The following is a 15,255-nucleotide window of genomic DNA, read 5'->3' as shown; positions in this document are numbered from 1 at the left end:
TATTAACTTTTTAAAATGTCACTGTTTTCTTTAAATGCATGAGGTAGATGTAAGGAGGGAGAATAGCTGTTAAACAGTGGCACCGTGAGCCTAGTCTGTATCATGCATGTTTGTAGTGTAGATCAGTAGTGCCAATTTTCTTCAGTCTACATCAATGTTATTAATGGTAAATGGTGCGTATAAATATATTAATTTCACTGTGATGTCCATATATTTAATGCATGTTGTTTCATTTGTGTGTGTAGTATTTTTAATTAAATTAATAACACAACAGAGAGATGACATAACAGCATGTATTCTCTTCTGGATGACTCATCAAGATCACAAAAGCAACAACATTCTGCCTTCTTCTTCTTTGGTGTTTTTTATCGGCAGAAGTAACATTATTGCCAACTTCTGGTGTCCACTGTCCCTATTTTCTAACTAAATTAATTCTGTTTCCCCTAAAGCAGCCACTGCACACCTGACTGTCTGTATTTTGTCTACTTCTTCCTCTTTGGATATGAGATACCCAATGTTTACCCTAATGGCATTCCATGATAGAGGCTGTTATCCTTGAAACAGTGAAGTGAAACCCTGGTTCCAGTCTGAACTGTGACTCCTTTCCCTTATGTCACCCCCCTCTGCTCTCTCTATATAGTTCCAATGCTCTCTTGCGTCTGAATAAACGTATTACAGGCCAAAAATAAAGCTTTTAAACTATCATTGCACTCTATTGTCCATAATGCGTATTTTTGGTGCATAATACCAGAAACTTTGATTCCACTTACTACAATGCTCTGTTGAATCTTAAAATGTAAAGGCCTTTACCTCAGTATGCCTATAATGGCCATCCCTTTACCATTTTACCTGTACTCCTTCTTGAATGCACATAAATGTCTTTGAGCTATCCAGTGGTTGATCAGCCTTTCTCTAAACTATTCCTTTACCTTGTGTTATTCATTTTTATCTGGTTTCTTTGAAATGTTGTCCCCTTTTCCTTTCCATGAAGCCTGAGACTGCTGGGATTCAAGGAATTTTTTTTTTATTTACCTTCACTTGCCAATCTTGAATTAGTGAACAGCATTCAATAGCATCTACTGGTGGATTTTTTTGGCTACCTGTCTCAATGCTTGTCAGTACTGATAGTGATTCAAAACATATGACTGTTTTTCCCAGAATGAACTTATTCACCCAATTGTATTACAATTCATTTTAAAAAAGCATCTAAAAATAAAATGTTCTTTAAATAACAGCTGCTGATGATTATGTGCCTCTAAAACCTTCATAGCTGTAGATGGCCTTTTTTTGTAAATGTCTCTTTATGTTCACACAAAGCAATAACACTGTCATTATAGGAGCAATAATAGCAGACTAAAATTGCTTATATGGTCCACATGCGTGAAGAGTTTATACCTTGTAAAAGGCTACAGTGTGAAATGGGGTCACTGCAACCACACAAGATTTAAACTATCTGACCTTTGACCCCCTCAATTGAATCACTTCACTCTCAAGTCAAAATCCAGTCCATTCTTGAAATGCTATCGGTATAAGGTTTCAGGCCAGTGACCTTGACCTTATACCTTCAAAATATTACCAACTGATGCTCCAGCCAGAGTGGACATTTGTGCAAAGTTTGAAGACAATCACTAAAGGCATTCTTGAGATACTGCTTTCAAGCAAGGGATGAACATCAGGATTGATAACATTGCCATCTGATCTATGACCTTAAAATGTGAAATCATGAGTTAAAAGTTCAAGATATGGACAAAGGGTGAAATCGTGATTTATAAAGGTGAAAATATGAGATAAAAGTCAAAATCATGAGACAAAAAAAGTAAAAAAATTACATAAAAATTGAAATCATGAGTGAAAAAAGGTCAAAATATGAGAAAAAGTCGAAATCACAAGTTAAAAAAAAATCAAAATATGGAAAAAGGTTGAAATGGTGATTATAAAGGTGAAAATATGAGGTAATAGTTGATATTGTGAGTTAAAAAGGTGAAAATATGAGGTAATAGCCAAAATCATGATGTAAAAAAGTCAAAATATGACATAAAAGTTGAAATCATGATTTTTAAAGGACAAATTTAGAAAAATATATATTTTTACTCTTTACTTTTCACATTTTTATAACTTAATGATATTTTAAATCATCAAAGTTAAATTTAATCGTTTTTAATTGAGGGAAACTGCAGACTGGGGACAGTTGCGAAACTTTTTACATTACTCTTAGTTACTCAGAGACTATTTGGACTAGCACACCAAATCATAACATATTAAACTTACATGTGTCTGCTAATTACCCATACCATTTAAAGATGGCTACATATGACATATCAATCACAATATTTATTTGAATAGAGGAATTCAGATGTTGCAACTGACCCCAAACCTGGGGACAGTTGCAACATGGATCAGGGACAGTTGCAACATATAAAAAAAACAAACAAACAAACCAAAAAAAAATGTTAAATTTCACTAATTATCTTCTGCTTTTTGTCTCAATAAGCACAGTATTCCTACAATATTAAAGAATAATATATTTAATAAGTTTTGTTTTATGTAAAACATAGGCCTACCTTGAGTCAATGTGCAGATGTTACTGAAGCTATAAAAACTCAATATTTCAATGTGGGACAAAAAGAATGGAATAATTTGCAATACAGTAAAACATTTATTAAAACATTTTTAGTGAACAAATTTCAAATTGTTTTAAAACTCCAGTGAATATGAACTTTGATTTTAAGTTTTGTTAAAGGCACACAAATAATTACAAAATAAGAGAGCAATAATCGCCTCTCCCCAGCAATTCCGGTGGCTCGCGAACAATTCCACCAGCTCCTGAACAATTCTGCTGGCTCCCAGAAAGAATCAACAAGAATGGGAATTCTCAGTGGCTTATAATATGATTGCCTGTTCTGTTCATCATGAGCAATGAAATATATTAATTGTGCCTGTTTTGAACTAAAAACCTTCAAAAATACTGTTGTGTGGTCTGTTTTGATATGACTAGCGTAATTAGCATGGGGACAGTTGCAACAGTTGCAACCATCCCTATGGTATCAGCCATGACAAAACATCATGTGCTAGCTAGCCACACTGACATTGACACATGCTAACCATGTCACTGACTAGTCAACAAAACAATGACTCAAACTAGGTACATTTGGATTAATTCATACAAAAGATCAGGACAATATGACAAAAATACAGCTCATGAAAAAAGCTACTTTCATACCCCTTTAACAACTTTGCCTTGATGCAAGCAGGACCAGATGCTCAATATGGCCTCTCTCTTCTTGGTGGGCAGAGGGTCTAACTGAGCATGTGCAGTGTGAGTGTCATCACTCTAGCATGTTTCTGATTGGAGAAATAAGGCGACAGTTGCAACCAGCCCTTGTTGCAACTGTCCCCAGTCTCCCCTACCGCTGGGTCAGTTATAATAAAAATATGATATGATCGTGTGAGCGGTATAACTGTACCGCAGGCCACATTTGGTCCCTGGGCCTTGAGTTTGACACCCGGCTGGTTTAGATAGATGTAGATCATGTATAGACAGGCATTTTGCTACTATCAGTTTTATTGGCTCAGTAATGAGGTTGAATCTGAGCCCCACCTCATCAGGCAGATAGTTAGTTATAGCTCCTCAGTTGGCTAGTTGGCTAACAAGATTCCATGTATGGGGGAGGGGGTCTACCCCCTGCCATCCAGAACATGACCCTGAAAAAAGTAAGACAGGGATCAGGAAAGCCCAAAATAGGAAATGATCTCCAAAATAACATCCTGTATGGAGTGCTGCGTAACTTCTGATGCACACAAACAGCCACTGTTGTAAAGGGGGAATAATGATTAATAATAACTGAGAAAAAACTCACTCTCCTGACAACACAACAAACAAAGCAGGGAGGGCTCATTCAATTTTCTGATGCACGCAAAGTTGCAGACAACCACACAATTACTCTCCTGAAAAGAGCTTACGTCAGGCTACCATCCGGTGTGTCCGGCCCCGGTGTGCCGTAAGGATGATGAGATTCAGAGATTAGGCAGCACGGCTTGATTAATTACAGTCATCAAGAGGACGATAAGCTGCACGTGGTAATTAGACAAACAGAGAAAGACAACGGGAGCAGATGAAGAGCTATTTAGGTGATTGTGTCAGGGTCTTCCCCCAGAGTCTAAGCTCAAGTTCTGTCTAGTTTGCACTCATTGGATTGGTTCTAGTTTGGAGCAGATGTTTTTCTTTGCTGATCTTTCAGAGCTTTCTGGCCACAGAGTGGATGTCCTCTGTTCCTCTGAATGTTGAAAAATAGCTTTTTAGTACATATATGTAAATTACTGTTCACATTCAAGGCAGTTTTAGAAATATGGCCTTTTCTTGATGAAATAGTAGAGGCCTTCCTTGAAAGTGATGTTGTCTAGATGGGAGCAAATGTTACTCTAAAACCTCTATATACTTTTCAGCATTGATAGCGCCTTCCCTGATGTATTTCTGCCCATGCCATAGGCACTAATGCAACCCCATACTATCAGAGGTGCAGGCTTTTAGACTGTGTGCTGTTAACAAGGTTGATGGTCCCTCTCCCCTTGAGTCAGTCTGACACGGAATCCAGGGTTTCCAAAAACAATTTTAGATTTTGATTGATCTGACCACAGAAGTTTTCCATTTAACCTCAGTATATTTTAAATTAGCTTCGCCCCTGTGATTCTGAATTGTGTTTACATATGGCCTCCTTGCATGATACAGCTTTAACTGTCATTTATGGATGGCACAGCCAACTGTTTTGACAGATGATAATTTGTGGAAGTGATCTTGAGCCCATGCAGTGATTTCCAGTACAGAATCATGCCTGTTTTTAATGCCGTGATGCCTGATGGCCTGAAGATCACCAGTACCAATACTGACCTTCTACCCTGTCCCTTGTGAGCAGGGATTTCTTCAGATTTCCTGAAGCTTTTAAAGATATTATGCACTGAAGATGGTGGGATATTCAAAGTCTTTGCAATTTTACGATGGTGTGACATTATTCTGGGAAAAATTGTTTCACAATTTTTAAACACACTTTTTCCCAGAATGGTAAGCCTCTGCCCATCTTTACTTCTGAGACACTCTCCCTCTCTAAAATGCTCCTTTTGTACCTTGCCATGTAACTGACCTGTTGACAATTAACCTAGTTAGCTGTTTTTCATTAGTATCACTTACTTTCCCAGCTTTTTGTTGTCCCGTCCCTTCTTTTTTGAGACGTGTCGCTACCATCAAATTCCAAATGAGCAAATATTTTTCATGAAATGGTAAAATGTCTCAGTTTCAACATCTGTTATATGTTATGTTTTATTGTGAATAAAATATGGCTTTATTAGATTTACAGATAATTTATTTTGTTTTTATTTACACTTAAGTGTCCCAACTTTTTTGAAATTGGGGTTGCAATTACTGTTATTAAATGCCTTATACGAACAAACTTAAAAAATACCTAAATATCCCTTTAATATAGCCATGTATCCCTATTACTTCAACCTATCCCACTAATCCAAAAATACTGGGACAACTTTAACCTAGTCGTGATGTTGTTTTTTGACTAAAATCAAAATTTAAGAACCGAACATCTTTTATTTTATGTTTTCTCAAATTTGTTGTTAGATCATCACGTGAAGAAAAGCATCTGAAGACCTTGAAAGATAAAACTCATCTATACCGACCCTTTGTTTCAGCCTGCTGAGAGTCTTGTTTACACCACGTCCAATAATCTCACAGCAGACTGAAGCAGGACAGGTCAAAGGGTGCGACTGGTTACATTATTATGAGACTCTAATCATCTGCCTTGGCTGCTGGTGTCCCAGTGAAACAGACACTCAGGCCCTGTGGAGAGCGTGTGTGTGGGTGTGAAAGTGTGAGCTGGATATTCCTAATGCCCTGAGGTCTGAACAGGGATAAAGGCCAAGGACAGATAATGAGTCTGCTGTCCTGTCTGCTGACAGGAGACGTGTGGATAGAGGAGACATGGGAGAGGAACAGGAGAAGGCTGAAACCTGGCTCCTGCTGTATTTAATTTAACGGGTAAAATGCATGGTATGCCATTATGTCCAAAATGACACGGCTGGAGGTTTGACCCTGACCTGTCAGTGTGTAGTCTCAGTGCTGCCCTCCTGTGGAGACTGTATGGCATCACAGCGGCCTGAATGAGGAACTGTCTATTCATCAGCTTTAATGAACCAGCGTTCTTCTGCCACACATCATATATCCTCTAATAAAGTCTGCAGTAGAAGGTTTTTAATATGTGTATCACAGATATAAAAAATTAATAAAGAGAAAGACACAGAAAATTCACAAAGGACTTAAAATTTATAAATAGTCTTTCAATGGAACATTAAATCAGTAGGGATGTTATATAATTCTTCCAAAAAATCCAACAGATTTTCAGAGAGCATGACAAAGTGACAATAATCTGATACACATGTTGCTTCTCTACTCCAAAAATATCTAGACTTTTCACTGAATACCCCTCCCCCCACCCCCTCCAAATATATAAAATATATATGTCAACAATAAGCATCAATACAGACCACATAAAAAGCAGAATTTCATGAGTTTGTGTGGCATCAGTGAAGGTCACTCTGTGTTTGACCCCTACGTACACAAAACCTAACCCTCTCCAGACTGCTGGCCCTGCCTCGTTGTCATGGTAACAAAAGGATGCAACTGTGTCCATGCAAGGCTGCTGGGAAATTAAGTCACATAAATTAAAACATACAATCTAGTTCATGCTTTTTGTTGCAGGGCGGGCCAGCAGCTATGAGGACCCATGGGCACTGCCTTATTCATCTTTCTTTTCTCCCTCCTCCTCCTCTCTTTTCTAAGGGAATCCTGCATCAGTGGTTAAAAGACAAGGATGCAAGGACAGAGGACAAGGAGAGGAAGATGTTAAGGATGTGGCCATGAGGCTGTTCTGCACATAGGATTTCTGCCCTCTAGGGGGCAAACATCGTCAATGCACATCTGGGAGAAAGGCAACAGAGGGCAGCTGAGAAGCTGCTCAACTAATCTTTATTATGACCCACTAATTTATACATCGGACTTTCTTTAACCCATCAGCAAACATGAAAGTTATAATCACTTTAAAAAGAGACTGTATGAAAGTTACTGTGGTGGCAAGGGGGACTAAATCATATATTTTCTGCCCATGTTCTCTCCCTTTGGAGCTCTGTACAGATTAGATAAAGTCTTAAACAGCATTCTTTGCTAATATAAAATAAAATACATACACTTCCCTCCCTTAAGCAAAGCAAAGAAAAACAACTCATCCCACAAATTTTCTCCATGCATGGGCATTGGTTTGGCCAAAATAGAGAGCCAGGTAAGGGCTACATCCATGACACACAGGTTGCAGGTTTTTCTTGTGGCCTTGGCCCTTTCATGCATGTCCATCCCCCTCCCTCCTCCCAACACTGTCTGTTTACAGGTGTCCCCATCAATATCTTAAGAGGATCCTTGCATTTCAAGATGTGTTGACTTATCAAATTAATATTACCGTCTTTAATTTATATGTCATATGAAGGAACACACAAGGTTTCTAAACCTTAGAGTAAATTTAGAAAACAGATTTGCATGTAGGCTGTCATTTTTGTGCAATGTACTCTGGGTCGTGATTGCATCTGGCTGCATTGTTCTTCCCACATCTTATGGAGTGTTCTCACTTCAATCTGGATTGTAGTAACTTCTCCCTAAATGCTAAAACTGCACTTATTAAAAGGGTTTAAAGGAATGGCACTCCATAAGATAAACAATGCAGCCATATGGCAATCTTCCTATAGAGTGTCATCCTTAAACCTTTTATTTTTAAACCTGTGCAGTGCAGTTTTAGTGAGGAAGACAGAACAGGTGGAATGTAACTAATTACATTTACTCAAATTACTGTAATTGAGGGTTTTTTGGGGGGTAGTTGTACTTTTTGGAGTAAATTTTGAAATTAGTAATTTTACTTACTAAAGTAAGTCTTAACCAGAGTAACTGTACTTTTACTTGAGCGCCACAGTTTTGTACTTTTATTAGGTCTTGCTGATGTTTCTAGTGGATTGTTTTTTCTGTTGTTTGACACATTTGCACACTGACTGAAGCTATCCACTGAGTCACCATTCCTTCCTAATAATTAACACTTTAAAAGTGTAATTTAACTATACTTCACTACTACTTTACTTTGTCCTACAGGTTCTATTTAAGTGATTTCTTGACTCAACAAATCTGGCAGTAATCAGACCTGGGTGTGGCCAGAGAATTGAGCTCAGCTTTCCAAGAACTGTGGTTAATCACAGTTAATTCATGATTTAACAAGGGAGGGCCATTACTTTTTCACATAGGGTCAGATAGGTTTGGATTTTTTTCCCCATAATAAATTAAATTATCATTTAGAAACTGTATTTTGTATTTACTTGGTATGCCTTCGTGAGATATTAAAACTGGTTTGATGATCCTGAACATTAAAGTGTGATAAATATGCAAAAAAATCAGGAATCAGAAAGGGGGCAAATACTTTTTAACGGCACTATACATACTGTGGACAAACATAGCCACCTTTGAAGAGTTAAATTTAACTCTTTATTACTTTAATAAACACTGTGAATTTTGCTGTATATTTTACTTTATTATAGAGGTGTGATGTTACCTGAACAACCTGGATGAAGATCTATTCTCATGTTGTTCCTACCAAAAATTAAATTAACTACTTTTTATTTTTACTTGAGTAGAACTATAGACCAGTAATTTTACTTGTACTGAAGTAAATTTTAACCAGAGTAACTGTACTTTTACTTAAGTACAATAGTTGTGTACATTTTCCCCCTCTAAAGGACAATAAGGAAGCGGTTACTGAGATGTAGATCCTGGTAAAATCCTAAAGTTGTCTGCCAGATGGCATCATGCATTGTACAAAATGGCAAAATACATGTGTATTTATTTTCTAAATCTACTCAAAAATGTAGAAACCTTGTAAGTTGCTTTGTACAACAAACATATTGAAGACATTAATGTTACTCTAATAAGGTCAGTATGTTTAAATATGTAGGGCTCCCTTTAAAAGGGGGGAAAATGATCTCATTAGGCCCCCTTGTTAGCCCCTTTCATACAGTCTCCTATTCTTGATACTCATTGGAAACCCTCAGTACTATTGTGCTAAATTTAGAGGAGGTTATACTGGTCTGGGATCAGCCTGAGGGGACCCTCTACCTGGAGCCCAGAGGACGTCCTGTCCTGTCTCAGGTGTTCTCTCCTCTGATCAGATGAATCGATAAAAGCTCAGGTGACCAAGTTGCCGCAGCATTCTCCCAAACGTTACACTTAAGGTCAGTCAGGTTAGACACAAGGGCTAGAAGTCGTCTCCTCACACAGGTCAGATTTAATATCAACATTAGTCTGTGATCAGAGGCGACTTCTGCTCCCCCCAGATGTCAGGGTGTGCTTTGGTCTCCTCTCCACCCCCTGACAACTGAAAAAAGCAAACTAAACAACATTTACACCTCAACTGTCACTCGATCATTTCATTTCTAAAGGTATAAATTACAAACAAACAGAAATCATTTCTATCCTGGAGAACAAACAAACAGGATATAGTTCATCAATTAGACACAGTATTTCCAAATAAGTTAAATTGAAATCTTAATATAGCCTATTGTTTACTCCATTTAAATAGTTGTTTTTTTCTTACTTTAAATATAATTATAACAGATCTTGCAAAAATACTAATACACTGTGCATTGGCTATCTGCTTGTTTAAAGAGTGCCCGGTGCTTCCTGGCTTCAGATATGTACACTTCATTAGAAATCACCTGAAAGGGACTCTCTCTCGCTCTCTTACCGCCTGTTCTTCTACAAACCTTACAGGTCGTTTGACGGCTTTAAATCCCTTCATTTTCCTCTTTCTGCCATTTGGTCAAATCTCAATTATCGCTGTGATGATTTAAAACTAATTTGAAATCAAATAAAAATAATGCATATTCTTTTTCTTGGTTCATTTTCCAAAAATAGTAAGTCTAAAAATATATTGCATATGCCATCTTAGGAAATCGACATAATAAAATATTCTTAATAAGGAGAAGTTGTAAAGTAGGAGAATATATATATGTATATTACCTCTTTTTAAGAATCTGGGCGCTGATAGCAATAAAAACACCCAAATATATCAGGGTTTGATTTTGTTTTGGGTTAAAGGCGGCCCAAATAGAGAAAAAGTCAAAGATGGCTTTAGAGTGTTGAAACATTTTGATCTTATTTTGAAGAACGGGGCGTTTGGCTGCGTAGGAAAGCAATCGGGTACTCTTTATGCTTTAAAAAGGTACACAGACTCCGACACGACTCGTTTTTGTAAGTGACAGTACAACACTTTGCAGGTTAAAAGGCAATGAATGAGTTTGGTTTGAATTCCACCACAACTCAGTAGCATACGAAACATCCCCGAAACCCACCTTCAATCAAATACACGTCTAACACGGTGCTACGTCAGAGGCCTTTTTTCAGCTCTAATCACATTAACAGTGTGGATACATACATATATATATACCGTATTTTTATATGTCAGCTGATTTAGAAATCAAATGGAATGACTCTTGCATTATATATATACTGTATATATTCAACAGGTTGTGCATCAGTCCACATAATGAACCAACCCCTCCTAAAGGAATAGAAATGTACAGTTTGCACTGACGAAAGCAGCCTTGACATCCTTATCATATCCTTCTCTACCAAACACATACACTCACACACACACTTAAAAGACACACACTATGTTCCCCCAGTACGACAGAAGTAGCTTTAACAAAAAAGAAAAGAGTTTGTTGTAATTAAGGAATGGATTAGTGCAATTTAATAAAGGGAACAAGAGAAGAAGTGCTGACGAGGAGAAGTCTGAGGGAGTAGGCGTGTGTGACATCCTTTGGTTTATCTTCAGGGGGAGAGATGGAGCAGGGGGAGGAAGGGGGAAAATATGAGAATAAGTAGAGACAGAAGTTGTAGGAAAGACATTTACATCGCAATGTTTCAGGGGTACAGTGAGGAGGTGAGGCTAAGCAGATCACTAACTGGAAGCTGCAGAAGAATGAAACTGCAACTACCCTAAAGTCTATAAGTGGCACTGGTATTTAAGATGTGGTCTGTTTTAGGGGGGGTTTAGAGAGGGATTTCTTAAAATGTTTTCCTGTGTAATAATTTCTGTTACTTTAAGAGAATTCAGCTTAATAGCTCTTTTGAGCTGTTTTTTTCCCAGTGTACTCTGCAGCCATGCTAGCTGAGCTCTCAGCCTGTGGTAATGTCAATAGTTGCAAAGCATGGATCCACAGCAGGTGATCAATTTGTTTCATTCCATACACTGTGTCTGCAGCACTCTGTTTTTTTCTCTAAATAAAGGTGTGCACCCTTGCCATATGCATATGTATCTGAAGCTAGGTAGAGTTCAGCACAGCTCTGGGCAGCTGGAGACAAGAGATCACAAAAGAACTGAGTTCATACAGCAATTGCGCAATCACAACAGTCCACCATGAGAGTGGCACGCATGATTCCATGATTTTTATGTGTCTACCATGAGTGATTACTCAGTGGTGTAGTGCTGCCTGTAGAAGTAGGTATACTCTTAATCTATGCCCACATTTCTTTTCAGCAAAGGATGAATGGTGTTACAGACAGCTCTCAAATAAACGTAGCACAGAAATCGAGGAAATCTGTGCTCGGTAGATTATTTCTTTGTTGTATCAGTGCTTCTTGGTGATAAGTCTTATACCATTGGAAAGCCTGTTCATTTCCCTTTAAATGGTGCCACATTTGTGATGAACATGCATTTGTGCGAGCTGAGTATGTGGGTTGAAAATAAACGTTTCTAGTCCATAATGTTTTCTTACTTCTTTGAACCTTTGACTGAATTATGGCATGTGCAACCAAATATTGATATAGTGATGAAATTTACTTCCAGTGGTGCATTCAGTGTGTTGCGCTATGAAATTGTGTTCTAGTTCTTTTTTGAGCTGCTCTTCTCTAGCAGATTGACAAGTTTTTAGCAACAGCCTTTACTGAGAATAGATCTGGCGAGTGTCTCTTGTGGAGCAGAGTTAAGCAGTGCTTCTGGCACATGTTGGAGATGGACCAGAGTGTGTGCTGTGGAACTGCAAATACTGACTAGAAAGAAGGCCATGTCCTTTGGAGTGCGCTTTGCATGCTGATGGCTATGCAGACAGAGTCTGTGGAATATGAGGATCAGAGTTATGCAGCTCATACACTGGTCACTTGTTCTTAATTTGTGAGCCTTTTCAATCAAACTAGCACTGCACAAGCTGTATTTACCCCAAATTATACCATCATTTACTTTGAATGTAGGATTATGATCTAATGCAGGAGAAAAGCTGTTAAAAAGTGGTCTACATTGCTTTCTATATTTGAATGTTCTGCACATTGAAGCACAGGTTTGCACTACACAGTGACTGGCAAAAAATGTTCAAATACAACAGATTTTCAAGTGCATCTTAAGCAACAAATGTTAAAGTAATTTCTCAACTGTTTCTCAAAACCCAGGAAATTGATTTGCACAATGGATGATCATTTTTGCACAGGTAAGATTCCAAAAATCTCCTGTTTTTTTGTTTTCAAAATTAAAATTTAGCTACTTTTGTAAAAGAATTAAAGGTAAGCTTGGACTGTGTAAATAATTTTAATAATTTTTGACATTTTGTAGAGAGAAATTAAGATAATCATTGGTTGCAGCCCCAAACTTGTGTGTTCTAGTGATAATGTCAGAGCTTTACGTCAGTTGATTAGCAACACAAAACTTTTTGTTAGAACTACAGTACACCTGTTCTGTTCTTTTTCTGCTCTATGTGATTACATTAGCTGCCTAAAGCTCTACCTGCAATCATAAGGCAAGTCAAAGGGAATAAGTGAAAGAAAAAAGGAAATTTGCAAATAAAACTGAGCGATGGCTATTGTTTTGCAACATCTTCACAGGGCCGTTGCATCCCTTTAAAATCCCAAGTGGGAAAAGGATCTATTGTTAATGTTTCAATTTGGATATCCCCAGGAGTACATTTCACTGATGAATTCCCTGCTCTGCTCTAGAGTTGAGTTAAGCAAAGATCAAAACCCCCTTCAAGTTCAGTGTTTTAGCATCACGTGAGATGAAAATGTTTCTGTCAGCACGCTGTGGCACACAGAGACGAGAGCTCCGCTTCCTCTAAAGCTGCTTGTTTGGTTTGATTGCCTGAAAGCCTCCTAAAAAACCATCACACATCCCCGCATTTATCCTTTTATCCACACTGACAACACTCACTCACACACAAACACGCACACAGGAGTGAGACAAACCAGGAGAAATCAGACGCCGCTCTCCATTAGCTGCTCCTTTGGCTTGAGCAGCGTTAACATGGAGCTGACAGTGCAGGCCTGTGTTCCCCCCGAAGCACCTCAGCGTCCGACCCTTCCTGAGCCTCAGCTTACAAATGGAACAAACATGATTGTTGTGCTGAGATGCTTCAGGGGAAATGTAGTCCTGACAGTCGCCCGGTTCAGTCTGGTGTTCGGCGTTCCTGGCAGGCAAAGAGGAGAAAAGTGGAGCGTTGTTGAGGAAGATGATGAATGAATTCTGTCTTCCTCACTCCTCCAAACCAGGAAAAGTTGTTGCTTTGCCCCATGTTGTAGCGCCCTCTGTACTCAACTAAAGGGATCTGTGCTTCATTATATGTCACAAACACATTTTGCTTCATTGAAAACCCTCAGAAACCGCTTCCATCCCCCTCCCCTCTGAAGACTGGGGCTTTCAGTCCTTCAGCAACACCCCGATGTGGAGTTACATGACGATTAATTCAAGGATACGTCCCCGCTTCTGCCCTCCTCTACTGCGGGTTCTTCAGGATGCGTCCATAGCGGAAGTCGTAGACGTGCCGGCAGAGATACACCAGCTCGGGGTCAACGTCAGTGGGCACACAGCGGTGGGAGGGAGGGGCGAAGTCGGGCCGGCAGGGCACCACACTGGTGCTGCCGGGTGGGGCGCCTTCAGCACGGCGCTTCACCAAGGCACAATATCTATACAGAAATACATGGGGGGGGGGGGGGGGGGGTACATTGTGATTCCTTTATTCTGGGTCTAGAGGCAGAGAAATCAAACAGGTAGCAAATGCACCCATCAGCCGTTAAAGGTGCAGTGTGTAATTTTTAAGCTTGTAGCATTTAGAAGCACAGACTCAGACTGAAACACAATATCTATAATTAGGCCTAACAAAACAAGTGTAAATTACCTAAATATATTAAAATTGCTTTATTTTTATTAACTTAGAAGAAGGCTTTTATTCATGTATAGGGAGGATATCCTCCATGGACTCTGCCATCTTGGATTTTTGCATCTTGCATGTTTCTGCAGCACAACAGAAGGGACCAAATAGCAGATACATGTTTTTTCATTCCACTGGCTGCTACATTTATTATCAGAAGTGACCGTTGCGATCTAGTATCTGACTGTACTAACATTACACACCTTACTAACCTTACTGTTAGACCTTACCTAACCTTACTTACCTAACCTAACCTAACCTAACTTTACTAACCCTACTAACCTTACTGTATTAACCTTACAAGGGATATTTCAGTATTTTTGAAGTTGGGTTGTAAAAGGTTCTTGGTGATTGTAGTGACATTGGCCTCCAATTATTTCAGTGAGCGTTGCCCCTTTAAGCACGACACGCTTGGGGAAGCATACAGATGGGTACAGTTTCTCAGCGTAAACTAGCGAGTTTAAGGAAATGCTGGAAAACCCCACATTGCTAGCTAAAATGTATGCTTTATTGAACAAGTGTGTTTTTTCATTCAGAAAGCCTCTGTGTTTGGTACTTTTTTACAACTGCAAACTTTAGCTACTAGCTACATACTCTTCCACTCTGTCCAAAAGGGGCTGATCTGGAGAACCAGGAGGATTCCTGGTGGGCCAGGCATTTTTCAGGACTGCTCATTGTTCCAGAAGCATTTCTCCTCACAAAACTCTCTCTCTCTCTACTTCGTCCATGTCTGTCTGACTGGAAACACTACTATTACATTGGTTCTGCATGTCCCAAGACAGTCAAGGTGAGAATCAAGAGAAAAAGATGGATAATCACTAGAGCCAAGTAAGCAAGAAGTTAGATTAAACCTGGGAAGCTTTAAAAGCTTACGTGGCCAAATATGGAAACTTATTTGGTTATTACAAGCTCACAGTAAAGAGTACAGACATAGACTTGTTCTAAATACAAAGAGCCCAAAAGACTTGTACAACCAAA

At 38.8% G+C, this 15,255-nt stretch overlaps 1 protein-coding gene across 3 annotated transcripts in view; it reads right to left on the bottom strand.

The window, feature by feature from the left end:
* Positions 1 to 6,501: 6,501 nt before the first annotated feature.
* The window catches only part of LOC121521404 (bromo adjacent homology domain-containing 1 protein), a 70,446-nt gene continuing 61,692 nt past the window's right edge, over positions 6,502 to 15,255 (bottom strand). For all 3 annotated transcript variants that reach the window (XM_041805364.1, XM_041805365.1, XM_041805366.1), the window contains exon 7: positions 6,502 to 14,032. In XM_041805364.1, coding sequence (XP_041661298.1) covers positions 13,843 to 14,032 — 190 coding nt within the window. In that variant the 3' untranslated portion in view covers positions 6,502 to 13,842. The remainder of the gene's footprint in view (positions 14,033 to 15,255) is intronic.

This window comes from Cheilinus undulatus, linkage group 14, assembly GCF_018320785.1.
Source record: "Cheilinus undulatus linkage group 14, ASM1832078v1, whole genome shotgun sequence".
Classification (NCBI taxonomy): Eukaryota; Metazoa; Chordata; class Actinopteri; order Labriformes; family Labridae; genus Cheilinus; species Cheilinus undulatus.
This window is presented reverse-complemented; position numbering and strand designations above follow the sequence as displayed.